A 26,206-nucleotide genomic window follows, 5' to 3' on the forward strand; every position below is an offset into this window, starting at 1 on the left:
AATATGCAGTCACTCAGGAATAATTAAGATAATGACATTTAGTGACCTTGACCATGTACAGTCACTCACCACACCTCATCTCTGCAGCCCTGGGAGAGGGAGGGTCCTATCAGGTGAGCAATGGAGGTTGGGGAGGTGGGGCTTTACTGTGGGGTCACCCAGCTAGAGGGAGGTGAAGTGGGCAGTCCCAGGCTGAGCCCTTTGCTAAGAATCTACTGGATGAAGAGATGGGTGAGTGGGTGGATGGATGGATGGGTGGGTGGATGGATCCAGAGCAAAGGTATGCTCCTGAGTATGGGCAAGTGGCATCCATCCTGGCTGGGGGGAGGGCAGCTCCCGAGGTCCCTGGCTGGACCTGCATGGTGTGAAGGGCAAATTCCGGGTCTTGGTCATCGCTGGCCGGGCACTGGGCGTCAGTGGGCGATGGCCTGCCTGCACCCACCCCAGCAGGAATCTCAGAGCCTGACCAGCCCAAGCCCAGCAAAGGCAAAGCGCCCTGGGAATCTGAAACCCTCCAATGACACGGTTCCTGGCCTGCAGGAGACTCTGGGCCCCCGGGGACGCCTGGGCTGGCCTTTCACAGATGCAGTTCACTTATTCATCCGCCCAGCAGACCCACAGGAAGCTTACCTGCAAAGCAGCTGGGTGGCGCTGGGAGCAGCAGCGAAGAGGAAGCTGTAGGTTGTGGCGCTCAGGGAGCTGAGCCTGGTGGTGTGGGACCGGGGCAGGAGGGGCCTAGGACGGGTAGCGGGGTTGGGCAAAGCTGCTGTCAGAATGGCTTGGGCAGCCTGCTGGGCACCGCTCCTGGCATCACAATGCTGCTGACCAGTGTTGATCCTGGGGGACCTGGGCGTCCTGGGAGCCGGTTCCTCCAGCCGGGACCCCCCGGAAAGCACCGACACTGACCCAGACTCAGTGATGAGCAAGGCTTTGCTTGTGACGATGTTACTGCGATCCATACAAACAGAAGGCCAGACGGAGGCTTCTGCTTCCAGCTCTCAGAAACTACAGAACATGAATACAATGACAAATTAGAGGGATGCCTACAAAACGGACACAATGTAGACGAACAGCTAATTAAATGGTTAATTTAATGTGAAGAATGACCTCTTAATTGCTGTAAAATAGACACAAAATGTACCCCTTTCAACCATGTTTAAACGTCACTGAGCATGCTCACAGTGCTGTGCAGTCATGGCCACCCTCCATCCCCCAAACTGTCGTCTCCCAACAGCTGTCCCACGAAGCAGCACGTGAGGTTTGGTGGGACAAAGCTGTCACCTCGTGTCTACACGGTCATCGGGTAGGTTTGGGAGAGGGGGCGGCCTTGCACTCCCTGGCATCTGGGGTGACACAAATGGCCGATGGCTTTTCATTCAACCCAACCAGGAGATCTGCGCCCACACATCACGTGGCTCTCACTCATTGAGGACCCCCCTCACCCACTGAGTCAGCCTCTGTGCCTTGGTGGCAATGTGGGGGGTACACACATGTGTCTCTGGCCAGTGTCTTAATTTAGACAGACTCAAAACTGAGGGCTTCTTTGATGAAACTGGATTTCCATTGCAAATTTTCCCTGTGAGAGACAAGTTCTGCCTTTGTATCCGCAGACGGAGGGAGACTGGGCATTTTCTCATGAGCACATGCGACCCCGGCATGCTTGCCTGTCCGGTTCCAGACACAATGCACACAGCAACCCTGTGGTTAGAAAGCGGTCCGAGAGATGACTCAGAATAGTTATCATGGAAATAAAAACACAAAACAAAAAAACGTGTAGAGAGCTTGCGGCTCTAAAAATACATTCTGGGCCCTGGCCAGTGTGGCTCAGATGGTTGGGCGTCATCCTGTGCACTGAAGGGCTGTTGGTTCCATTCCTGGTCAGGGCACATGCCCAGGTTGGGGGCTTGATCCCCTGCGCGTGGGGGGGGGGGGGGCGGGGGGGCACGCTGGAGGTACTTGGCGTTCCTTTCTCACATTGATGTTTCTTTCTCAAGACCAATAAAAAATGTTAAAATAGAAAGAATACATTGAGAGCTCTGCAGATGGGGGGTGGGTTAGAAGGGGAGGGAAGGGCAGGAAGGAGAAGAGCCTGTGTTTTCTAGAGGGGGTGAGGCTCACTGGGGGGAGGCAGCAGGAGAATCTGTGAGGTAGTCTGGTCTAGAGGTAGCCCCAGGCAGGAGGAGTCCCAGTTCTGCACCTTAGGCACTGGCCAGAAATGGGGAGGCGGGGAGGGGATGGGGAAGATGCTGAGCTTGAGTTTTGTGGCTGGCAAAATGCCTACCCGCCCAGGTGCCCGAGTCCTAACCCCCAGAACCTGTGAATACCTCTTGCATGACAACAGGTGTTACCCCGGCAGCCAACAGTATGGGTTTGGTGTTTTAGGAAAAGACCTGGGAGGAACCAGAGAGCTGGGACAGGTGGGGCCAAGGCTGTAAACTGGTGCTGGGAGAGGGTGTGCAGGAGTGGGCAGCAGTGAGAGGAAACCAGGAGCATTTCATGGGGAATGGTCAAGAGAAGTCAGTGCCTGGACTGAGCGAGACTGAACAGGTATATGAGTTTGCAACCTGCAACCTCAGCAAGTGCTGGGAAGATGCAGTGAGGACGGAGGCCAGTGAGTGGGAAGGAAACAGGATGAACGAGGGCCTCCCACCAGTGGCTGGTGACCCTGGAGGCGGGGTGACTGACAGAGAGAGCCCTGTGTGTGTCCAGGGCAGGACTGGCTGTGGTGTGAAGGGGTGAGAGGGTGTGAAGGGGTGAGAGGGTGTGAAGTCAGAGCACTCAGGAGGGGTGGGCAGGCCAGGCGTTGACCCTTTGTTCCAGGAGACGCTTGATCCAGTTCCCCTTGATTGGCCTGAAATCTGGGAAACACACAGGCCTCTCTTTTTCAGGGGAAAAGGGTGGAGAGCAAAACATGCCCTTAACTTCAGCTTTCGAGTTGACTTGTCTACACACCTTTATTAGAAACATACGATGTCATGATTGCAAAAAATAAGGCACATGGGTTGCTATGAGAACTCCTTGTCCAAAAATTGTAGCAGCTCCCTCCTTTGGGTGGTGGAATTGACCCTGTCAAGGCCATGGCTCTGATCAGACATCAACCCTGTCTGTCCCAGGAGAGGCTATGGGAAGGCCCAGAACGTTCCGCGGAAGCAGCCATCGCCACCCGTGTCAGACTCGAGCCACATGCTCTCCAGGGGCAGAACACCCCACCAAATAGTCCAGGTTACTCCACACATCAAAGAAAATGCAGAAAACACAAGTACAGTAACCCTGTCATCAGCAAATAACCGTTCTCAGATGCTTGCTGTGTGCATTTCACTCTGTGCCCACCTGTGCTTTGTACAAGCTGTGTGTATGGTTTATGTTTCCTTGTTTTACAAAACTGGGGACACTGTGCTTCTCAAGGACAGGCTGTGTGTCCTGTTCGACCGAGTCTCACGCCAGGCTCGGTGGCAGTCCCTTGGAAGCCTCCCAACCACGTGCACGCTTCTATCTGGCTCGAAGCCTCATCTTCACCCCACCCTCCGGCTCTGACCTGGTGGCACACAGCAGCCCAGGGCTAGGACCCCCTGGGCCCAGTAGCATCAGTTGGAGGCATTTTGTCACCCATCACCTTTGCCGAGTTTTACAACTCAAGACCCAAGCTTTGTTTGAGATTAGATCACGCAGAGGATGAGGTGAGGCTGCCCCAAGGCTAGGGCTCCTCCCTCACCACAGGGACAGGAGTCCTGGGATGTCAGTGCCTCACTGCACTGGCATTGGGTGATGGGCTGCTGGCAGCAGAGCTGAGGACTGAGCCCGTGTCTCTCTACTGGGCAATGGGAAATTTCGGGTACAGCAACCACGCCCATCAAAGCCTCTATTGGAGCACCTGGCATGATGGGAGGGCTGGGGTTCTTATAGCAAGTGGGAGAGGTAGGACGTGGGAGAGGGAGGATGCTGCCAGTTGCTCCACACGTCCCCATTTCAGCAGTGGACACCACAAACCATAGGAATGGCAGAACCTCTAAAACCTATCTCTGGGCAAGAAATATGGACACACTGCCCAGAAAACTCAATTCCCTAAGCTACTCATTCGGGAAGCCACTCACATTTGCTGATGGTGATGACTTCTGCTGTCCACAGAACTGAGCTGGCCTGGGGCTTGAAGAGGGTGCTGCTGGTGGGTGGGGGTGTGTAGCGTTAACACGGGGCCGGACCACACCGTATGGGACAGAAACCAGCTCAGCTCCTTGGCAGCACCCAGACCTGTGATGGGCAGGCTTTTGGGGTGAACGGAGTAGGGCCATGCTGTCCTGTGTGCTGCTGTGCCCCAGCTCCTGGCACAGGAAGTATCTGCTGAAGGTGTAGGGGCTCAAGGGCTGGTCCACACTGAGTGGGGGCATGGCTAGGTCCTCAGGGGGAGGCACACGCATGACATCCCATCACATGTGGCTGTTCCCAGGTGGCAGCTGGAAGGCCCAGACTAGGGACACCACTTGGCTCCCGGGTGCCTCCTGGAGGTAGGCAGGGCCCAAGCAGCGAACGCTGCCCTCCAGACCCCGGTTTCCTGAGGGTAACGCTCCCCTATTCAGAGGTGGGGCAACTGTGAGGAAATGCGGCCACTCACAGGCTGAGCCCAGGATGGGCTGCAAGGGAGACCATGATCGGCTGAGACGGGACTCTTGAGAATATGTGATATAAAATCGATAGAAATGGAAAATTATCTGTAATAGGGAGATTTTTGCTATAAAGGCATTTGCTTAGTACGATTACTGTAGAAACAGGAAGACTGCTTTTTAAAATTACAGATCCCAGTCCCTTGCCAATTCTGTTACCAGAAGGAGCGTGATTTTGATACAATAGTAACTGGGTTCACAGGAATCACAGTGCTTCTAAGGACTGAGTGCCGAGCTGACTGTGAGATCCCTTCACTTCTGAGCCCCGAACAGGCACCACCTCAGAGGCGGCAGCTCCCTCAGGGGCAGGGGCAGGGCCTGGAGCAGGGGTGCGTCTCGCCCACGCGCTGCCCTAGCACTCGGTCCGCACGGACAGCCTCACGAGCAGAGTGGGCTCTGAGCTGGCGCACTGCCTCCAGTCCCAGCTCTGCTGGCACCAACCCCAGTTCCCTCCAGTGCCTTAACTCTGAGCTCCCTCCCTCCCCTGAGAATCGTGAGGTATCAACCAGGGCTAGATTCCTTTTATGTGCTGGAGATGGTTCCAAAATCCCTCTGTAGGAACTCACTTAATGGAGGCCAGACTCCCTTTCACAGGGTGATCAAGAAGAATGAATGGACGTATGGGTACCAGGCCCGAAGCTCCACCTGGCACACAGTGTGTGCTAAGTCAGCGCTCTGGCCGAGATGCCTGTGGCTGTGCGAGTGAGCGCTGAGGTCGCTTGTCCTGGCTCACTGTGAGGTCGTCACAGCGCAGGCGCACGGAAGCCCTGGTCAAGCTCGGGGGAGGGGTCCCTGGAGAAGAGCCGCGGGGTCAGGAGGAGGCTCTCGTGCTGGGTGCGTCCACGTCCCATGACATGAGGGACACAGCGCTGCTTCCGCTCTCGTTCTCGCGCTGGAGGTCCCGGGCCTGCTGGCGCTCCTCGATGAGGTCTGCCACCAGGTTGAGCCGGCAGGCCCTGAGCGCCTCCACAAGGCGGGGCACGGCCGCTCGCTCCCGTGCGCTGCTCTTCCAGACTCTCAGCGACTCCCTCACCTGCTCTGTCAGGTTCCGGGGATACTTCACCTCGATGGCATCGATCTTGCTGTCAGACACTTTAAGCTGACGAGCCAGCCTTCTCCAGTCCTTCCCCACGTGATCGCATATGATGTCAAATGCTGCATAAAGGTCTAGGGAAAGAAAGAACAAAATGATTGCCAGAGGTTTGGGGCAGCTGCTTAGGAGACAGATACCCCAATGGACTTCTCCGTGCTGACCCAAGTGCTGGGTACACCAGAGGTCCTCTTGCAAAGCTGAAGTCACCTGGCAGCAGAGGGGCTGGAGGTCACAGAAAGCCCAGCAGTGACTTCTAATCCCACCCCAGCCAATGCCACCCCAAGACACGGAGGTGTGGCCTGCTGAAGACTTGGTGGCTGGGACGGGCTGTGGTGGAACTATCTGTTTGGACAGGGGGCACTGAAGAAAGGGCTGGGAGTTGCTGGAAGGAAGGAAATGGGGCTACTCCCCTAACCCATCCCGAACCATGGCCTCTAAAAGGGTATATCCGTGTCAATTCCCTGGAACCACGAACGTTAACTTAGTTAGAAAAGGGTCTTTGCAGATGTGAGTAAGTTGAGGATCTCGAGATGAGGCCATCCTGGGTTATGCAGGTGGCACTATATCCAGTGGTGTCCTGACAGGACATACACAGAGGCCATGTAACCATGGGGGCAGACACTCAAGTGTCGTGGCCGCCTGGAGCCCCAGGAGCAGGACGAGGCAGGAAGGACCGCCCCCAAAGCCTGCGGAGGGAGCACAGTCCCCAGACACCGTGGCTCTGGACTCTGGCTGCCTCCTGTGAGAGAAGCAAGCCCTGCTGCTTTAAGCCACCGAGTCGGTGGGGGTTTGTACGGCAGCCCCAGACTGACCACCAGTCTTCAGTCCCCGGCTACCATGTCCTCAAGTGCTGGCGCTACTGCTGAGACCAACCAGCCGGGCACTACAGACCACAGGCTATTCTGGAATGCGGAGAGAGGCGAGAGGACAAAACGTTCCTGCAAATTCCATCTCCAGCGACAGACCAGCGACTCTATGGCCATTTGTACAGACGAGGAAACCGAGCACAGGGAAGGCCAGTCAGCCTCCTGAGGTCGGACAGCCAGACCAGGGCAGAGCCAGGTGGCAAAACCCTGACAGTCTGAATCTTTAGGCTAATTCATCTTCTATAGAAGAGTAACGAAGAATCACCCCTGTCAACCCTCACACCTGCTCTTCACCTCCTGGTGCACTTGCCTCCAACGTACATAAAACACACACACACACACACACACACACACACACCCCGGAAAATACTTGAAGATACACTTTTCCCATGTCCTGGATTGTCTGTCTAGCACTGTGTGTGCACGTGTAATATGTATAAATCTGTCTACTTTTAGGCAGAGCTGTGCTGTCAGCCTGCCACCAAGAAGAAGCACCAGTGCTTATGGAGTGACACCCATGGAGTCACTCTTAATATCCTTTTTGGGTTCAGACACAGAATAACCCATTTCAGGCCACAGCCTGAAGCCCTGAGGGGTGCCCCCCAAGCACTTCCTGCCCTTGGGTTGTAGACTATGGCCCGTGGCTGAGAAACCCTGAACTTGGGTTTCACTTTTATTCCTGGAGGCTCTGCAAGCCACAGGTGCGGGCTGCGGAGGGGGTGCCTGCTAGCCGGGCAGGAGCCACTGCAGAATGGACTTGACCAGGGAGACAGTTTAGTGCCCAATACCCCCTGCACCCCGAGGCCATACTGCCTGGCCTCAACCCTCCCTCCGTTAACTATTGGCTATGCAAGTCACTGAATATCCCTCTGAGCCACAGTCCTCTCGCCTGTAGAAGAGGAAGAATAACGTAGGTAACAGTCTTTAACAAACGGGGTTATTGTGAAACTGAATACGTAATGTGCCGAGAACAGTAAGGGCAGCCATAAACCCGCCTACTGCTACTGTCACTATTCCCCGAAGGCGGCGGGCACAGCTGGGCGCTTACTCCCAGCAGAAGGCCAGTGCGGGCGGCAGCACAGGCTCCCGCGACCCTCTCCCACCCGGAGGATGTCAGCAACGCCTTTTCCTTCCGACGATTTTCTCTTGTTTGGTGCGGACCCGGGCTCTGCACCACAAACACTGAACTTGGGGGGCGGGTGTCCAGGCCCTGCAGCCCAGGGCGAGCTCACGGTTCTGAAGTTTGGTTCTCCCATGTGTCACCGGTGTTCCAGGGGGGGTTTAGGGGAAACCCACGCAAACTCGAACCTGGCAACGATCAGACGCCCGGCAGACCCGCAACGCGGCCTGCTGGGCAGACTGGCTCCGGCCCCCGGCCGCGCCCACCTTGCTCCTCAGGCGCCGCCCGCTCCGCCGCGCCCGCCTCGTAGTCGTCCAGGAGCCGCAGCAGGTCTTGGCGCCGCAGGGGCACGAGCAGCTCGCGCAGCAGCTCGGTGTGCTCGCCGTCCAGCTCGTTCTGCTCGAGCAGCACGGAGAAGAGGTCCACGCCGCTCTGCACGCGCTCCAGCTTCCTCTTGCTGATGCGGCCTTGGCACAGGAACTTGAGCTCGGTCAGCTCGCCGCTCGTCAGGCCGGTGGACACCGAGTGCAGCAGCACCAGGAACCGATCCATGGCGGCGGCCACCGGGCGGGCGCGGCCCGAACCTGGCCCGCCGCGCGCGTCCCCCGCTCCGGCCCGCCACCCCCGGCCTCGGTCCGCCGCCCGCCCGCCCGCCGGCCTGCGCCGCCGCTGGGGGGTCCCTCTTCACAAATCCCGAGCTTCGATCCCGACACCGGAAGTCCACCCAGGGCCTCCTCCGGGTTTCGCGAGAACTCCGGAGCCTCGCGAGAACTGCGGGACTCACGCATGCGCCCGGGACCGACCGTAGCCGTTTCTGCCTGGGAGACGCGCCGCCGCCTCCAGGGGGCGCCCCAGGCAGGGTACCGGCGCGGGCTGGGGCGGCCTCTGCGCCTGCGCCCTTCGGACCCTCTCCCTCCTGATGGGAACCTTTGGCCTTGGCGCTCCCGAGACCCCGGTGGCGGGCGGGAGGGCGGGCCTGCGTTTCCTGTGGAATGTGGCAGGACAGCTGCTGATGATAAATTCATTTATTTATTGACATTGGTGATGGTGCATGTCCTTTAGTGCCCCCTAGGCACCTGTGTGCGGAAAAGGTGACTCAGGTTTATTTAGGTGGTTAACTTTAATCGGTATTTGATTTTTAAAGTTGTAGTCATTGGTGCTTTGAATGCTTTTTAGCCTTTATTGAGCGCCTACTGTATGCCAGGCAGTAGGTGCTGGGGACAAATTCGGGAAGTCCCTGCCTGCTAGAGCTTAGTCATCAGTACACTCCTTTACAAAACGCAGATAAGAAAGCGCAGTGTGCCTGAGGTCAATGCTGCAGGAAGGGGGCTGGGGGGGGGGGGCAGAAGGTAGGGGTGGGGTGGGGTGGGGGTGGGGGCTGAGGGAAGGCAGGGGGAGGTCAGGGAGGGGCCACGTAAGGATCGGCTTTTCTGCTGAGATGGAGCCCCTGCAGAGTGTGAGAAGCAAAGACATTTGAGTTACATTAATATATATATGATGTGCGATAACTCACATACCATATCACTTACCCTTTTAAGGTGTACAATCCACTGGTTTTTAGTCTATTCATGAGGTTGTCCGACCCTTTCCATTAGCTAATTTTAGAACATTTTCATCACCCCAAGTAGGACCCTGCCTCCCTTTAGCGGCCCCTTCCTTCCCTCCTCCTCCCCCAGCCCCTGGCACCTGCTAATTTACTTTCTGTCTCTGGATTTGACTATTCTGGGCATTTCATACAACTGGAACCATACACCACGTGGCCTGTGGAGCCTGCTTCCTTTTCATTGAGCAGAACGTCTTCCAGGTTCATCCACGACGTAGCAGGTGTCAGTGTGGGTTCCTTTCTATGGGGCAGAAGTCTTCCATGCATGGATGGACCACATTTGTTCACCAGTCATCAGCTGATGGACATTCCAGTTGTTTCCACCTTTTGGCTATTATGAATAATGCCGCTATGAACTGAGTAATATATTTGAAACCTTTTTAATTTATTGATTTTAGAGAGGGAGAAAGAGGGAGAGAGATGTTGATTTGCTGTTTTACTCATTTATGTATGTATTGGTTGACTCCTGTATGTGCCCTGACGGGGATCGAACTCACTACCTTGGCACAGAGGGATAATTCTTTAACCCACCGAGCCACGCCAGCCGGGCTCTGTGTAATATTTTTAAGGAATTGTTCTGAGTAGAAGCCATGGGACTCTGCACTCATCCCGACGAGGGAGGAGAGCCCCTGGTCCGAGTGCAGTGCAGGGGGTGAGAGGGGTGAGGCCCTCTTCAGATTTGGGGTGGACATAAACAAGAGGAACTGAGGGTGCTTGTGCATTGACTCACCTGGGGAAGGTGGGGGTGGGTGGGTTTGGGGGAGGACCTATTAGAAATGTTGACTGGGCAGTGGGATGTACAGGAAGAGGGTTTGGCACAGAGATCTGGGCAGTGATGTGAATTTGGGAGCATTCTGCAGATAGGTGGTGCTTGTGATGGTAAATTTTTAAAAAATGCATTTTTTTTTTTTATTGATTTCAGAGAGAAAGCGAGAGGGAGAGAGAGATAGAAACATCAGTGAAGAGAGAGAATCATATGTTCCAGATATGAGTCCCACGTCAGATATATGATGTGCAAACATTGCCTCCCACTTGGTGAATTGCCATTTAACTCTGTCGACTGTATCCTCTGATGCAGTCTAACTAGAGAGATGGCAGGCAGCGTGAGAAGGACCCCCAGCCGACACTGGCTTGACGATTGTGGGGTGGGTCTGGCCCTGCCGACACCTTGGTTTTAGCCCAGTGAGACTTGTGTCAGACGTCTCACCTACGGAACTAGAAGTTAATAAATGTGTGTTGTTTGAAGCCACTAAATTTGTGGTAATTTGCCCCAACAGCAGACAGAAAACCAGCCCTGGCCCGCCTGCAGGCGCTTTCCCTCCCAAAGTGCAGTTCCCACAGGCAGCCAGCAGAGGGAAGCAGCCACCTATAAACAGACCCAGGGACCAGCCTTAAGGCAGCTGGAAGTCAGCACAGGGGTTCAGGACCCTGGTTACAGTTGGGTGAGGAGGGGTGACCAGAAGGGAGCACCAAGGGAGGCTTCTGAGTCCTGGCTACAGCGGTGTGGGTTTTGTGGCAGTTGTCTAGACACTTAAGGTACGTGCAGTTTTCTGTGTTACACGTCAATGTGTGGGGAGAGTGGGGGCATGGGGGTGGGAGGAAGAGAAGGGGAGAGGGAGAATGGATCACAGTAAATAAGTATCGGCAGAGCTGAGGAAATCAGGCCTCAGTTTCACAAGCTGCCTTTTCCCCAGGTGCATCCCAGGATCCTGGCCCGGGGGCTCACACCAACTCCTCTGAGGAAACCTGGCTGAGGTGTCTGTGCTGCCCAAGTCAGTGTGCCAGGTGTCAGCTCCTCTGCCAGAGGCTGTGGGCCTATCTGCGGGCCAGAGGCATCAACTACCTCCCACGTAACCCCTAACCTCCTCCACCAACACCCCTGCCAGTTGATTCTAAGGTCCACGCAGCCCAAAGGCAGAAAAGCTCAGTTGTCAGTCTGTTTGCCTGCCATCCATGTACCCATTCACTGATCTGTCTGCCTAACCACTCATCCATCCATCCATCCATCCATCCTCCCAGCCACCCATCCATGCACCCATTTACCCATCTATCCACCCATCTACTTATTTATCCATCCATCCATCCATCCATCCATCCATCCATCCATCCATCCATCCTCCCAACCACCCATCCATGCACCCATTCACCCATCTATCCACCCATCTACTTATTTATCCATCCATCCATGCATCCATCCATCCTCCCAACCACCCATCCATGCACCCATTCACCCATCTATCCACCCATCTACTTATTTATCCATCCATCCATCCATCCATCCATCCATCCATCCATCCATCCATCCTCCCAACCACCCATCCATGCACCCATTCACCCATCTATCCACCCATCTACTTATTTATCCATCCATCCATGCATCCATCCATCCTCCCAACCACCCATCCATGTACCCATTCACCCTTCTATCAACCCATCCACTTATCCATCCATCCATCCATCCTCCCAACTACCTATCCATGTACCCATTCACCCATCTATCCATCCATCCTCCCAGCTACCCATCATCCATTCACTCACTTGGCACTTCTGCTGCCTTCTTTGTGCCCGGCCTGGGCCCCTGCTCCTTCCGGGTCTGTTCCTTGCAGGGTCAGCACTTTCCCACTTGGCGGTGGCTCCTACAGAACGTGGACGGTAAATGAGTGCTGCCCAAGCGTGGAGACACCGACACCTGTGCTGGGGGTCATTTTAGGGAGCATGTTGGGCCGTAGGAGCCTGCAGGTGAATGAGTGGGAGGTGGGGATGTGGGTGCCCGGCTCTGAGTCCAGCCTTGGGGTGAGGACAGCTGTGTCCCAGCACACGCCTTGGCCAAGCTCTGTTGCAGGGACCCCCACAGCTGGTTCTGCATCTCAGGAAAAGGACCTGCCCTGGGCTCGTCTAGAAAACCAGTGGCTCCGGCAGCCATAGTCTCAGCTGCTTCTGTGGGCTGTGGGCAGGCACGTTTGGGAGGGTGGGAGGTGGACTGTGGCGGGTGGAGAGGACTTGCACCATCTGAAGAAGGGCAACTGGCCCCAGTCACACGTGAGAGGTGACACGGTGAAAAATGGGGCCGTGTCATCAGTGGGGGAGAATTTTCAAGAGAACAGCAAGCCAGGATTTTTATGTGGATTTAACTGGTTTTTCTATATTAAATTCACTCAAATATCAGCTAATTCTGAACCTATCAAATGGAGGTTGTGGGGCTGGATGCAGCTCACACCAGCCTCCACCCTCTGGGGAGGGCTGCCCAAAACCCCACCTCAGACGCCGGGGACAGACTCCTGCCCATTCCCACACCATCCAGGGGCCAGAAGCAAAAGTGTTCGGCACTAGGTGCCACAGGGCCTGGGTGTGAAAGATGGCTGTGCAGCCTGCTGTGTGACCACAGTGGAACTATGACCTCTGGGCCTCCTTGTGCCTGCTGTGAAGTAATGGCACCGACCGACCAGCTCATCTCTGGGGAATCCTTCCACTGCGAGATTGTGAGTCTTTCTGGCATTGTTGCTCTTCCTCCACCACTTCTACCACCCCTGCCCAAGCCTACCCTCGCTCACCTGGACTTCTGCAGCTCTCTCCTCTCAGCCTTCCCACCCAACAGCTGCAGAGACTAAGATGTGAATCAGATCCTGGCACTGCCTGGTTTAAACCACCCTCACTTTGCCATGGCACTTAGCACCAAGCTCACAGTCCTCACGTGGCCGGGAGTCCCTGCGTGAGTTGGTTCTGGTGGCCTCCCCTGCCCTTTGCTCTAGCCACGCTATCCTTGCTGCTCCTAGAGTTAGCCCAGCACACTGCTGCCTCAGGACCTTTGCACTGGCTGTTCCCGCTGCCTGAACTGTCCTGCCTTCCTCTCCAGGGTTTTACGTTCTGGCTCCTCATTGCTCAGCTCCCCAGGGGCCTCCCTGACCAACTCAGTCTGTCCGTGGTACCCCCTGTTTATGTTCATCAGCACCCCTTTCTTCCTCTGAAGCTATCATATTTTGGTGTTCATTTTCTGGTTCAGCATATGGCGCCCTCTGTAAGAAGCCATCCCCCGAGAGCAGGGGCGGTGTCTGCTTGGTCTATGGCTCTCTCTGTGAGCGTGCCATGAGTGGATGTCTGAAGGCCCCGAGTGCCAGCCTCCATAAGGTCTTGGCTTAGGTGCTACGGAGCCTGTGATCGTGGGCAAGTCACCGCCCTGCTCTGACGCCGTGTCCTCATCTGTCAAACGGGGCAGGTGCCACCATGAGCCCTCAGGCTTCAGGGAGGACCCAGGAGAGGAAGGGGTTCCTGCGACACTGGCCCTGGGTGCTGCCCTCCGTTTAGGACCTAGAGTGCGTCCCAAAGCTTCAGAAGGCCTTTCTGAATGCGAGTAACCAGGACCCTGGGCGCTCGCGGTTTGCTGAGGTTTTCTTGGGGACGGAGGCACGTGGCCACCAGAGGGCGCCCGAGGCTTGCGGCTGGCAGGGAAGGCCCGGAGGTGTGCGGACCCCGCTAGCCTGCGCGGCTCCTGGGCGAGCGTCCAGCTGCCAGGGTGTGCTGCCCGCTGGAGTTTGATATTACAAATGCCCCTTCTTTCACGAAATGACGGTGGTTCTCGGTGGTGGTTTAAAAGCAGGTGCCCCCACTTAGCCACAGGAGAACACTGGTGACTCTAGGTTGGTCCCCGAAAGGTTGGCGGGAAGGTTTAGCTCCATGAAATCCCAAATACTCTGTTGGGTGGGAGCAGGGGTCAGGATTTGGAGTTCATGGAAGAGGCTGCTGGGAAGGTGCGCAACTCCCATCCCAACGCACACGTGTGCACACACAGACACAAGGACATATAAACACATATAAACACATGCACACACGTGCACACACAAGCCCCTGCACACATACATAGGCACACACCAATACACACTTGCACACACACAAGCACATATACCAGTAAACACATAAGCGCATATGTGCACACACAAGCCCCAGCATATACACATGCAGACACACACACATATGAACATGTGCGCACACATGCCCCTGCACACATGTACACACACACGTGCACACACACGCACTCAGAGGGGAAGTCCCAGGAACACCCACAGCACTCCATGTGTCTCACCAAAGACGACGGATGCCCCCAAGTCCCTCCCGAATTCTCAGCTCCGCCCTGGGGCTTGGGACAGGGGGGAGCCCGGGGAGCCCCCCGGGGCAGATGTCACCGGACAGTGTTCCGTGAGGACGGTGCCACACACACACATTTACTCAGGGGAACGTCTAGCCACGGCTTCCGGATCTGTGCACATTCACTTAAAAAAAAAAAAGGTTTCCATGAGAGGATTTTTGGTCATCACCTAGTTTTTAATACAATATTCGTATACAAAACCCCCATTTCACACAACTTCCTGTACACAAGAACACAGACGCATCCGATGGCACGATTTTAGCACATGACGGGCATCGCCGCCTGCAGACTATGACCAGGGCTGGCAGCCGGTGTGTCTGCTTCCCTCCTGTGTTTCTCTGGGTGCTCGAGGCTTGGACCCCGGCACCCACAAGACCTGTGTACACAAGCTCTTAAAATCCTAACTGTCCAACAGTAACATTCCTGTGAGTAAAAATATAGAGAAGTGTTACCAAAATAGAAGACTTTATTAATAAAAATCTTTGGTAGTAACAGTATTTTAAATTCCTCTCAATGATACTTGGTTAACTAGTAAAAGAAATTCCTTCCACCTTTGAGCTACAGGAAAAAAACCCTTCAAATCCACCGTAGAATCGATTAAAAAAAAAAAACCAAAAAAACACAAACCCTCAATAAATATCCTAAAGCTGTGACCGAACCCTGGGAGCTGTTAGACTTCCTGAAACCACTGTCGCCCCCAGATGCGTCCGGGTGACCGCTCACTGCCTGCTGTCCTGTCGCTGGGCATTGCCCATGAGGAAAGGGGACAGCTGTGAGGCCAGCTCCCGGTGCGGGGGTGGGGTGGGGTGGGGTGGGGAGGGGACAGGTGTGGCTCCCGGTGGGACCTGCCCCCCGCTGGCTCAGGCGTAAGCTGGACGCTCCCACGCCCTCTGGCCGACATGGCCAGGCCACCTCCCCTGACCAGAATGCCTGCTTCTGAGCCTACAGAAAAGGTGATGGAAATCGGCTCGCTCTCCTGACCGAGAGGCAGGTGAGGTCTCAGGGAACTGGTCTCAAATGGCTCATTCCTCTCTGTTCCCCCTCCAGGTGGCACCAGATGTGCCCAGGGCCTCGGGTGCTGTTCCCACCTGTCAGGGTGCCAGGGGGATTACAGAAGGTGCTCCCCGGCGCCTCTGCTCATGGCCGCCGTGGGGCGGGGGGGGGGGGGGGGGGGAGACGCCAGGACTGCCCTGCAAAGGCCGCCTCTGCCGCGTGCACCACCCTATCCCAGCAACCATTCTGATTAACTCCAAGAGAAAAGATAAAAAATTCCCTGCATCATGGGTTTGTGCAAAAACAAGGGAAAAAAACAGAAACCCAGAAAAAAGATTTTAAAAAATGTCGTCCTATCAGAAGGTGGTCTTCAAGGTTTGCTGCAAACACAGGAGCCACCCGACCTGGTGGGGGTGGGCCGCCTGCCCGGGAGAGGTGCCCCTTGGTCGGGCGCCGGGGCCGCTACAGGGCGCCCCCGTGGTTTTCGGGGCCGTCCGGGCCGGCCTGGGGGCTGTGGTTGCTGCAGGGCTCGCTCTTCTTCGGGCCCCGCTCCATCCACGTGTCCAGCAGCTGCTGCTTGCCCTGCTCCTCCCGCATGAACAGCTCGACCATCAGCACCTTCTCCTTGTGGATCTGCTGGCTGATGTCCTTGGGGATGTCCGGGATGACCCAGTCCACGAAGTCGCTCATGAACATGACCAGGTTCTGGAAGGACAGTCAGCGTGTGGGGATGGAGAGGAGGACCCCGGAAAATGCTCCCCAGGTCTCCCCACCTGGCAGCACCGCCCCCCTGTCATGCCCCTGCCGGTGGCTTTGGGCACCCCCTTGGAGCTCCTGGGCTCGGTTTCCCGGAAGGTATAACTGAGGCAGGAAACCTCCCTACATGTTTGCCAGCCTTCCTTTGAAAATTTTACAGTTATTGATTTTTAGAGAGAGGGAGGGAGCGAGAGGGAGAAAAGGAAACACCCGTTTGTTATTCCGCTTGCTCATCACTCATTGGTTGAATTCCTGTATGTGCCCTGACCTGGGGATCGAACCCACAACCTGGGGGTAGTGGGTGACGCTCTAACCGACCGAGCCACCGGCCAGGGCGGCCGGCCTGCTTGAGAATCTGAGCTCCGTCAACAGGAAACGCCTCTGGAGGAATCGAAATTCCTTGGCTGGGAGGCTTCAGAGATGACCCGCTGGGTCACGCATCGCCAAATAAGACAAGCATCAAGGCTTTAAAGCAATTAATAACATGAAAACAGCCCACAAAAGGACGGAACTCCGGCTGATGCCGCCGTGGGCACGCCCGCCATGCCGCGGCTCGGAACCCTGCCGCCCAGACCCTGCCTGACACAGACTCTCAAACTCCGGGACGCGGGGCCCCGGCGTACCTGGAAGACGATGACGAAGGCCAGCCGTGCCGCCAGGACGGCCCAGAAGTCCTTGGAGATGTCGTACTTGTGTTCCGACCACGGGGGCTCCCGGTAATCTTTGTACCTGCAAACGCCGGCAGGAATGGGGGGCTGCGAGAGGACCCTGGGGTTCTGCCCAGCACCACGTGGCCCCTGAGGCCACAGCCTTGGCAGGGGCAGCCCCGCTGCCCAGGGGACAGGAAGTCTCTCCATGTTGGAGGGATGGCCAGGAGCCACCGTGGGCTGGCAGGGCCCGAGGGACTTTGCGGAAAGTTGAGGACCCCAGTGAAGTGTCCCTGGAGGCCCGGCTGTGGGCCCCCAGAAGGAGGCTCTGGGACCATCTGGTGAAACCCCATCTCCAAAAGAAGTCCCACCGGACACCCCGGGAGGTCAAACCAAGCGAGCGGGGCTCCCCTGGCTGGAGTGGGTGGGGGTCCCTAAGCCTGGCTCCCCTAACCTCGGCCCACGCCTGCTGTCCACAACACTCAGGCTGGGTCTGCTGAAACCCAGTCTGAAAACCACCTGCCCAGTCTTTGCAGCGGAAACTACTGGAAAGAACGACATGTTTTCTCAGCGTGGCCTGTGGAGGGGGTTAAACATACAAGTGGTGTGGCCGGGGCCTGCCTGGCAACTGCCCCAGGGGGCCCAGTGCCCAGGGGCACTCCTCTCTCTTCCAGCCACAGCCTCTTGGCTGTGACCTCCTTATCTCTGACTAATACAGTCCACCCCTCCTTCCCAGTCATCACGTTTAGACATTGCCTAATGACTTCCTGCTCGGAGAGACCAGCTCCTCACACCCCTCCCCCGAGCCTGCCTCTGTCCCTCCTTCTGCCCACCACTCTGCCACGTGGAAGTGATGGGCACCTCCTGAGCTTCCGGTCTCTCCGTCCCCTTCCTCTTTCACGCAGGCCCAGAGATGCCCAGGGTGAGGACCCAGGGTTCTGGCTCCACCTAGGCCCATCCAACTGCTCCCTGAAATCTGGGGGTGCTTGGGCTTAATGGGCTGATGCCCCTCTGCATTGGGAATGCCCTCAGGAAAAATGCCCGCGGTTTCCAGGCTAGGGGGCCACAGGTGTGCTCCGCGCTGGTCACTGAGAAGCTGAGGTCCAGTGGGGGAGGGGGGGAGGGGCGGCACCGGCTCTGTGGGCACAGTAGCCCCGGCCTGGACCCCAACCCAGTTACTGCCTTGCTGTGTGTCCCTGCACAATCGCCTGGCCTCTCTGGGCCTCTGCCTGGCATTCCCTCACTTATTCACATCGTGTGCCTTTACTGAACAGCTACCATGTGCCAGGCCCCAGTCCAGGGAGCAGACGCAGCAGGGAACACAACCGACAGGGCTCCTCACCCACAGAGCGGTATCTCTGGCGTGAGCTGGATGGGAGGGCTAAGCTGCCAACCCCGGAGATAGGATTGGGCTGGGAACCCACAGTCTGGTGCCAGCTGCTGAGCGACACAGAAGTTGCACAACCTGAACTCCGATGGGAACAGGCAGCCCGTGTTCTCCCAGCATCAGAAGCCACACACGTGTCCTCCTTTCTGTGCTCAAGGCCTGCGGCATCGGGTGACTGGGAAAGGTGTTTGGGTCACCTGGCAAACTCCTATGCATCCCTCAAAGCCCACTTACAGATCTGTCCAGATGCCACCACCTGCACTGACCTCTATGATCCTTTTTTATTTCCTTGCGTGGCTCTCCTTAGCCACCTGCTAGCTCCCCTGGGGAGAATAACAATATTGACGTCCTCTCTGGGGATGGCTGTGAGCATTCCATGAGACAAGGCCTGTTTTAGTAGAGGGACAAATGGTAGCCACCAGCATCACAGCTCTCAGCTCTGCTCCGCCGCCTCTCACACCCACCGCCCCAGGCTGGGCTCCGTGCTGCTCCTCCCACAGCCAGCTCCTCCGGGAAGTGGGTTGTCATGGGCGCGGCCAGTGGAGGCGTGGAGCTCACAGCACCTGCAGCCCATGATCATGGCCAAAGGATGGGGTGGACCTGGCCGAAAGCGAATTCTGGGGAGTGCAGTGGTCTGGCCCACGGTCTTCCACATCCACGGGGGTAAAAGCAGCAAGCTACTTAAAATAATGGGGCCTTCACCCTGCTCCCTGGCCTCCCGCTACGTGAGCAGGACACCTGAACTAATGCATGGGCCGAGAGCTGCCTCCTTAACCAATGCCTGTGACCTGCTTCCTGATCCTAAGACCCAAGGCTGACCCTATGACATCAGCACTGACACTCCCGAGGGGATTTCTAATGAAATGGCCTCCTGCCTCCCTGCCTTCTTTCTTCAGAATCATCCTTCCTTTAAAATTCAGTTTAGACAAATAGGTCAAGCCCGAGCGTGTTCTTGGCATGAACATTCAGACAACACAAAGGTACTGGTGCTCCTGACAAGCCGGAGGCTGGGGCTTGGGCTCTGCCCGCCCGGCACCCGGGGCGCCTGCCTGCGGTAGGACAGGCGGAGGGTTGGAGCAGGTCATCCTCTGCCTTTCCTGGGTGCATGTGCCCACCTATGTGTATGTTGAAGTATGGGCCCCTCCCTGACACAGGGCACGCAGGGCACCGTGTCGCTGCTCACTGATCACTCGCCAGCCGGGAGTGTCTGCTGCTGCAGCGCCATCAGCAGCACCTGCAGAGTCCAGGAGACTCGGGCCTGGGACCGCTGACTACTGGGCAGGAGACATTCTCGCCACTGGGACTGCTGCTGGGGGACCTCCCTGCTGCCAGAAAACCACGCCCGCACGGACGGGACAAAGGTGGGAGGCAGCACCCGAGTGGCCCTGATGGCACCCGGCAGCACCTGGATCCAGCCATGCCTGAAGCTACCCTGGACTTCCTAGTTAAAAGAACGAAGGGATCTTTTATTTCTCGCAGTACAACTGAGCTGTCCCGCGACTTGCCCCTGAAAGAACCCTGGCTTGAACCGGGTTCTCCCAGAAAGCAGGCTCTTCACTGGGAGGGGCGGGGAGGGTACCTGCAGACGTGCACCTCGTAGCCCAGGTCCAGGGGGTCGTTGGGGGCCGTGCCGTCCTGGAAGTCGCTGACGTTGAAGGAGGAGAGGGTGTGGTTGACGAAGCCGTGCATGGTCCCGTTCTTGCTGTACATGTACAGGTACACCAGGCGGGGGATGAAGTCGGACGTGAAGGAGATCACAAAGGCCTGGGCGGAACAGCAGGGTGAGCGCAGGGCCCGTGGCCCTGGGCCTGCTCGTGGGACGCTCTGCCCATGAGTGTGTGATGTGAGCAAAGGCCCAGTGAACACAGGAAGGGTTGGGGGCATTCCCGTCAGCCCCTCCGGCAGCCCAAGGAGCTGGGAACACATCACCCCTGGGTGGGAAGGCATGGGATGAATGCTGGCAGCCTCTACTAGCTGTGCGGCCTTGGGCTAGTCACCTAACCTCTCTGTGCCTCCATTTTTCTTCTGGTTACACAGGACTAACGACACCCACTGTACAATCCTCGTGCCTCGTGGTTTTTTTTTAATATATTTTTTAAGATTTTAAAAATTGATTTTTAGAGAGAGAAGAAGAGGGAGATAGAGTTTAGAGAAACATCGATGTGAGAGTGAAACATCAATCTGCCGCCTCCTGCACACCCCCTACCAGGGATGGAGCCTGCAACCCAGGCATGTGCTCTGACTGGGAACTGAACCTGCAACTTTTCAGTGGACGGGATGATGCTCAAGCAACTGAGCCACACCGGCCAGGCACTTAAAAAAAAAAAAAAGAGCAGAAAAATTGCCTATGAGGAATCTCTCTTTCTCAATGTCTCTCTGTCTCTGTCTCTCTCTTGTTTATTCTCAGGACTCTGGGGAGAGTGGACTTAGGGGTCAAGGTGGGCATGGTGGAGAATTTTGCTCAAGGTCGCAGGAAAAGGTTCAGGGGGATCTGTGATTCCTGCCTAAAGCTCCCCACAACGTCTCAACACGACCCAGGGACACTTCTAAAGAGGAGACGCTGAGCTGATTCTCATAGCCAGTTGGCCTGGAGGTCAAATCCCCGCCAGTATTATCTACAACAACCAAGGCTTAACTACAACAAGACTGCGCACAAAGACCACAAGGGGGTGCACCAAGAAAGCATAAAAAATGCGGAGACAAAGAAACATGACAGAAATGGAGGATACAGAGCTCAAAACCACACTTTTAAGGTCTTTCAATAAGTTTCTAGAAACTGCCGATAAACTTAATGAGATCTACAAGAAATCTAATGAGACCCTCGATGCTGTGATAAAGAACCAACTAGAAATTAAGCATACACTGACTGAAATAAAGAATATTATACACTTCTCGCCCTTCCTACTGGTCTCCAGGTACCTTCTGTTCTTCCTTGGTATAAGTCACCTCAGCTGGACCAAGTTGAAAATTCCAGACTGTCATAATGGAGTTGGTTGCCCTGGTTTCAAGTCTACTCCTGACTACAGCAGTTTCAGTAATTATCTCCCTGAGCTCAAGCTTTGAGAAGACTGAAAGCAGGCAGAATGCTTTGCCAGCAGCCGACCCAATTCAACCTCCCTCAGACCCTATGTCATCAGGGATCAGACTGTGTCTCAGGGGACTGGAGACACAGCATGGATGAGAGTATGGATATGTATAAACAGCTCTAACTCTCTCTCCTAGTTATTTCTAATAAGCTAAACCTAGATAAAGAAAGGTATACACTCCTAAGGAAAAAATAAATGATGCAATGCCATTGCACTGATTTCCCACACACAAAAAAAAATATTATACAGACACCCAACAGCAGACCAGAGGAGCGCAAGAATCAAGTCAAAGATTCGAAATACGAAGAAGCAAAAAACACCCAACCAGAAAAGCAAAATGAAAAAAGAATTCGAAAATACGAAGATAGTGTAAGGAGCCTCTGGGACAGCTTCAAGCATACCAACATAAGAATTTTAGGGGTGCCTGAAGATGAGAGAGAGCAAGATATTGAAAACCTATTTGAAGAAATAATGACAGAAAACTTCCCCCACCTGGTGAAAGAAATAGACTTACAGGTCCAAGAAGCGCGGAGAACCCCAAACAAAAGGAATCCAAAGAGGACCACACCAAGACACATCATCATTAAAATGCCAAGAGCAAAAGACAAAGAGAGAATCTTAAAAGCAGCAAGAGAAAGAAACCCAGTTACCTACAAGGGAATACCCATACGACTGTCAGCTGATTTCTCAACAGAAACTTTGCAGGCCAGAAGGGAGTGGCAAGAAATATTCAAAGTGATGAATACCAAGAACCTACAACCAAGATTACTTTATCCAGCAAAGCTATCATTCAGAACTGAAGGTCAGATAAAGAGCTTCACAGATAAGGAAAAGCTAAAGGAGTTCACCACCAACAAACCAGTGTTATATGAAATGCTGAAAGGTATCCTTTAAGAAGAGGAGGAAGAAGAAAAAGGTAAAGATACAAATTATGAACAACAAACATGCATTTATCAACAAGTGAATCTAAGAATCAAGTGAATAAATAATCTGGTGATCATAAAAAAAAAATAAAAAAAATAAAAAAAAATAAAGAGGAGACGCTGCTGCCAGCCCGCGGCCTCACCCAGGTTGAAAGCAGAGGGTGCCCAGCTCCCTGGGAGGGGCAACGGGCTGCCAGCCAGCTCAGCCAGGGCCTCCCTGTGCCCGACCGCTGTCACTTACGTTGATGATGACGGCAAGTTTCCCGATGCCTCTGAGAATGTTGTACCAGATTCCTGGGGAGGCAGAAGCACAGTGTTAGCCCCTGCGGTGGGTCTCAGGGACCCGGCTGCTGGCCCAGACAGGCACCTGCTGACCCCAGAGCCTGGGCTCCTGCAGGTCCACCAGCTGCTTGTAAGCAAATCCTAACTTCTAAACGAGTCCCTCCGTCGTCCTGAACTAGCTCCCGTGAGCCTGTTTACCCACTGATTGGCTTGGACGCTGCCATCTTTTCTACAACAACAAAGATTCAAGTCGGGTGCAGCTCTTGCCCATAAGAGCCCACGGCACAGTAACTCGAGGCCAAGCCCAGAGGGTTGGTGACTAGAACTGTTACGGCAGCTCTTTCTTTCTGTCCCTGTATTTAGGGACAAGCCAGAGGTAGTGCGGGGTCCTGGCTGCTGAGGCCGGGTCCCGTCCTGGGTGTAAAGACCATTTCCCGTGCACCTGAGCGCAGGTGAGAAGGCTCCGGCTGCCCTGGAGGAGCAGGTGTTCCGCCACGGCCTCCCTGGCAGCCGGGCCCAGGAAGGAAGTGCCTTGCCTGGGGGCCCTGCCTGTTGGGGCCTCGATGCTGCGACTCCTGGGAAGGGGCCCAGTGCCTCCTAGCCCAGTGACCCTAACCCGGTCCTGTTGGGCCAGGAACCCTGTCGCTGAACCAGATCTGATTCTGGGGACAACCAGCACTTCTCGGAAAGGGCGGGAGAGGACCGCGGCCCAGCCTGGCCTGTTGGTGCGACTGGCACTAGGGAAGACTGTGGAGGGTGGGGTTTCTCTACTCAGGGCGGAGGCTGCTTTGGGGCAGGAGCGCAGTGAGCACCTGGGCGCCCCCTCGGCCCCGATTTGGGGGTGCATGTTGGTGGTCTGCAAAGACATGATTCCAGGTCTGTGTGGCCCAGAAGCTAGAAGCCACAGGCTTGGAGGCAGCGCCCGCCCGAGGCCAGCTCTCTTACTCCCTGCCGGCCTGTGAGATTCTGTGACAGCGCCCCCTGCTGCCGGCCCTGCCTCCGGTCAGCAGTCCTGGGGCCGTGGGAGGGCCGACCGAATCCAGACACAAGTTGGTGTGGTTCTCTTTGGTTTTCCCTGAGAGCAGGAACTTGGCCCATCACGTGCTCCGTGGCCCTGTCAGCATCCTGTGTGTGCCCGTCTCCCGTTCACGCGGCCCACCTGTGGGGCCTGAGTCTGCGACCTCAGAGCTGGGGTGCTGGGGTGCTGGGGCTCAGGTAGCCTGGGGAAGGTTGCCGTCTCTGGGTCGGGGGCTCCCTCGGGAGGCAGCTGAGCTCAGCACGAGGAAACGGGTCCACGGCCGGGCTGGTGGCAGCGGGGAACGGGTGGGCCAGCAGAGCTTTCCCCAAGTTGGGAGCGAAACCTGTCTTGCAGGTGCTGCAGCGACTTCACGTGGCGGCCAGTGGTCCTCGGAGTGACCCCCACACCAGAATCGTGGGGTCCCGCTTAACAAGTGCAAAACCAGGGCCAGACCAGCCTGTCTCGTGTCGTGACTCTCCCCAGGTGCCTGGCCGAGCTCCATGGTGAGGACGGCCGCCCTGCGGATCCCCAGGCGCCAGGGGCCACGCTCGTGGGAAAAACCTCTGGGCTTCCTTTATGGGGGCGGGGTGGGGGGGGGCTGCCTTCTTCAAGGCGCCTCTGCCGTCCCAGGTGCTGAGCCCCATTTCCAGGAACAGGACAGGGCTGTGCAGTCACCCGTGACCACACGCGGCGCCCGGAGCCGAATGCCGGCGGGAGTTTGTTCCCGGAGGCTCCGCAGAAGGAGGCTGAGAGCCGGAAGCGGGTTAATCTGGTGTCAGAGGTCAGGGCCGGGAAGCTGGAGCCGGTTCCCACGCACAGGGCTGGGTCCCCTGCAGCGCCGCGCCGCACCCCTCCCCCCTCTCCGTGCCCAGGCAGCGCGATGGAGGCGCCCGGCCTTTGTGGCAGAGCTTCCCGCAGCCACCCCGCCCGTGGGTGCAGGTCACAGGGGCCACTGGGGCCCTCCGTCCCCTCGGGGCCCTGCACGGATCACAGGAGGAATACAAAAGCCTCTTCAGGAAAAGGTTACAGCGAAGAAGCCCATAAATAAACCCGTGAAAGGAGGCAGATTATGCCTCCAACCAACCGTACAGGAACCAGGAAGTGAGCGGTGATCCGCAAGAACCAGAAAAAAACAGGGCCACCCTCCCCCAGGCCCCGGAGACCTGCTCCAAGCCTTGCTCGCGGTGGGAACAACGGCCACGGCGGAGCGCAGAGGCCGGAGGCTGCCAGCCTCCTCCCACCCTGGTGGGTTGGCAACTTTCGGGATGTGGCTGCAGGGGGCAGCCAGGCTTTGCCAAGCAAAGGGCGCCAAAGCAAACACCGGACCGGGGCCTGCGGGCACCTGAGAATCATAAGGAAGAGTGACAGGAGGTCACGCTGTTTACTGCCACTGGGCACGGGGTCCAGCTTTCCCAAGGACTGTCCAGGGTGTGGCGAGCAGGCCCCTGACACCCCTGGCGAGGCCTTTGGTGCAGCACGAGCTTCTGGAGGCCACTCTCCTCGTCCCCGCACGGCTGTCAACCCTCTAGCCTCGGTTTTCCCATCTGGAAAGTGGGACCCAGGATCTTGCCATCTGGAAAGTGGGACCCAGGATCTTGCCACCCGACAGCTGAACCCCCAGGAGACGTTCGATGCCAGACCTGCTCCCCGGGGTGTTCCTCGGAGCAGGCGTGATGCGCTAACGGAAGCCTGCTGCCGTGTCTCAGTCTCCGGGGGGTCTGCAAGCGTCGCCTGGGTTTGGGTGGCCCACGAGCGAAGACCGGCTTCTTACATTTAACGTGGAGATGGGAACCCAGCTGCTCTGACTCAAGGACGAGGCCTCCTGGTCCACAGGGACCGAAACATTGACTCTGGGGCCTTCACGTGCGCTGAGCTCCGACCCATGTGATGGGGGGGTGCGGGGGAGGGGAGGGGAGGTGAGGGGGAGGCAGGCAGCATCACAGACCAGAAGGGACTCAGAGAGCCAGCCAGTTCAAGGGCCTTAACAGCTGTTTAAAATTGCACGCAAGCCCGGCCGGTGTGGCTTACTGGTTGAGCATCAACCTATGAACCAGGAGGTCACTGTTTGATTCCTATATGCCCTGGATTGCGGGCTCGATTCCCAGTAGGGAGTGTGCAGGAGGCAGCCGATCAAGGATTCTCTCTCATCATTGATGTTTCTATCTCTCCCTCCCTCTCCCTTCCTCTCTGAACTCAATAAAAATAAATTTTAAAAAAAGCCCACATGGAATCCTACCGGGAAGTTGGGTAGGGAGGGCGTCTGTTCTGAGTCCTTGCTGGTGGTCTGGGATGGGGGCAAGCTAACGTGTCAGAACGCAGGGGGATGGCTGCTCTACTCGCGTCCTGGCTCTGACGTCCCTCCCTGAGGAAAGCCCGAGTGTCCAGGCTCCTCTCAAAGCCGGGCCCGCAGGTCTTGCCACGGATCCCGCAGCTCCAATGTGGGGTTGCACGGGAACCGGACAAAATCACCGCTAGGCGACCATGTCGGAGCCATGAAGATGGCGATTTCATACAGTTCAACCTAAGAGACCACACTTGTGATGGAGTCCACGCCACCTCAGAGGTGGATGGGGGGCCGGGGGAGGGGGGAGGTCTGGCTACCATGGGCGGGTCCATCGGCCGGCAGAGGCCAAG

The 26,206-nt window shown here is 56.4% G+C and overlaps 2 protein-coding genes across 15 annotated transcripts in view; both read right to left on the reverse strand.

Annotated features, from left to right (window-relative positions):
* Positions 1–1,074: 1,074 nt before the first annotated feature.
* Positions 1,075–8,486, reverse strand: FADD (Fas associated via death domain). Its single transcript, XM_059709791.1, has 2 exons — positions 8,004–8,486; positions 1,075–5,825 (listed from the first exon to the last, which is right to left on the reverse strand). The coding sequence occupies exons 1-2, from the start codon at positions 8,287–8,289 to the stop codon at positions 5,470–5,472; spliced, it is 642 nt and encodes a 213-aa protein (XP_059565774.1). The 5' UTR covers positions 8,290–8,486; the 3' UTR covers positions 1,075–5,469.
* A 6,152-nt stretch (positions 8,487–14,638) lies between these two features.
* ANO1 (anoctamin 1) overlaps positions 14,639–26,206 on the reverse strand; it is a 146,577-nt gene continuing 135,009 nt past the window's right edge. For all 14 annotated transcript variants that reach the window (XM_059709794.1, XM_059709800.1, XM_059709807.1 and 11 more), the window contains 4 exons: positions 22,514–22,566; positions 19,843–20,027; positions 16,853–16,958; positions 14,639–16,178 (listed from right to left, as the gene is read on the reverse strand). In XM_059709794.1, coding sequence (XP_059565777.1) covers positions 15,936–16,178; positions 16,853–16,958; positions 19,843–20,027; positions 22,514–22,566 — 587 coding nt within the window. In that variant the 3' untranslated portion in view covers positions 14,639–15,935. The remainder of the gene's footprint in view (positions 16,179–16,852; positions 16,959–19,842; positions 20,028–22,513; positions 22,567–26,206) is intronic.

Source organism: Myotis daubentonii, chromosome 9 (genome assembly GCF_963259705.1).
Source record: "Myotis daubentonii chromosome 9, mMyoDau2.1, whole genome shotgun sequence".
Classification (NCBI taxonomy): domain Eukaryota; kingdom Metazoa; phylum Chordata; class Mammalia; order Chiroptera; family Vespertilionidae; genus Myotis; species Myotis daubentonii.

Bases quoted from the DNA above. Each gene is read 5' to 3' on its own strand.
- FADD (XM_059709791.1), bottom strand. From the start codon at position 8,289: ATGGATCGGTTCCTGGTGCTGCTGCACTCGGTGTCCACCGGCCTGACG. The intron at 5,826-8,003 runs GTGGGCGCGGCC...TTCTTTCCCTAG, and splicing joins GGCGGCGCCTGAGGAGCAAG to ACCTTTATGCAGCATTTGAC.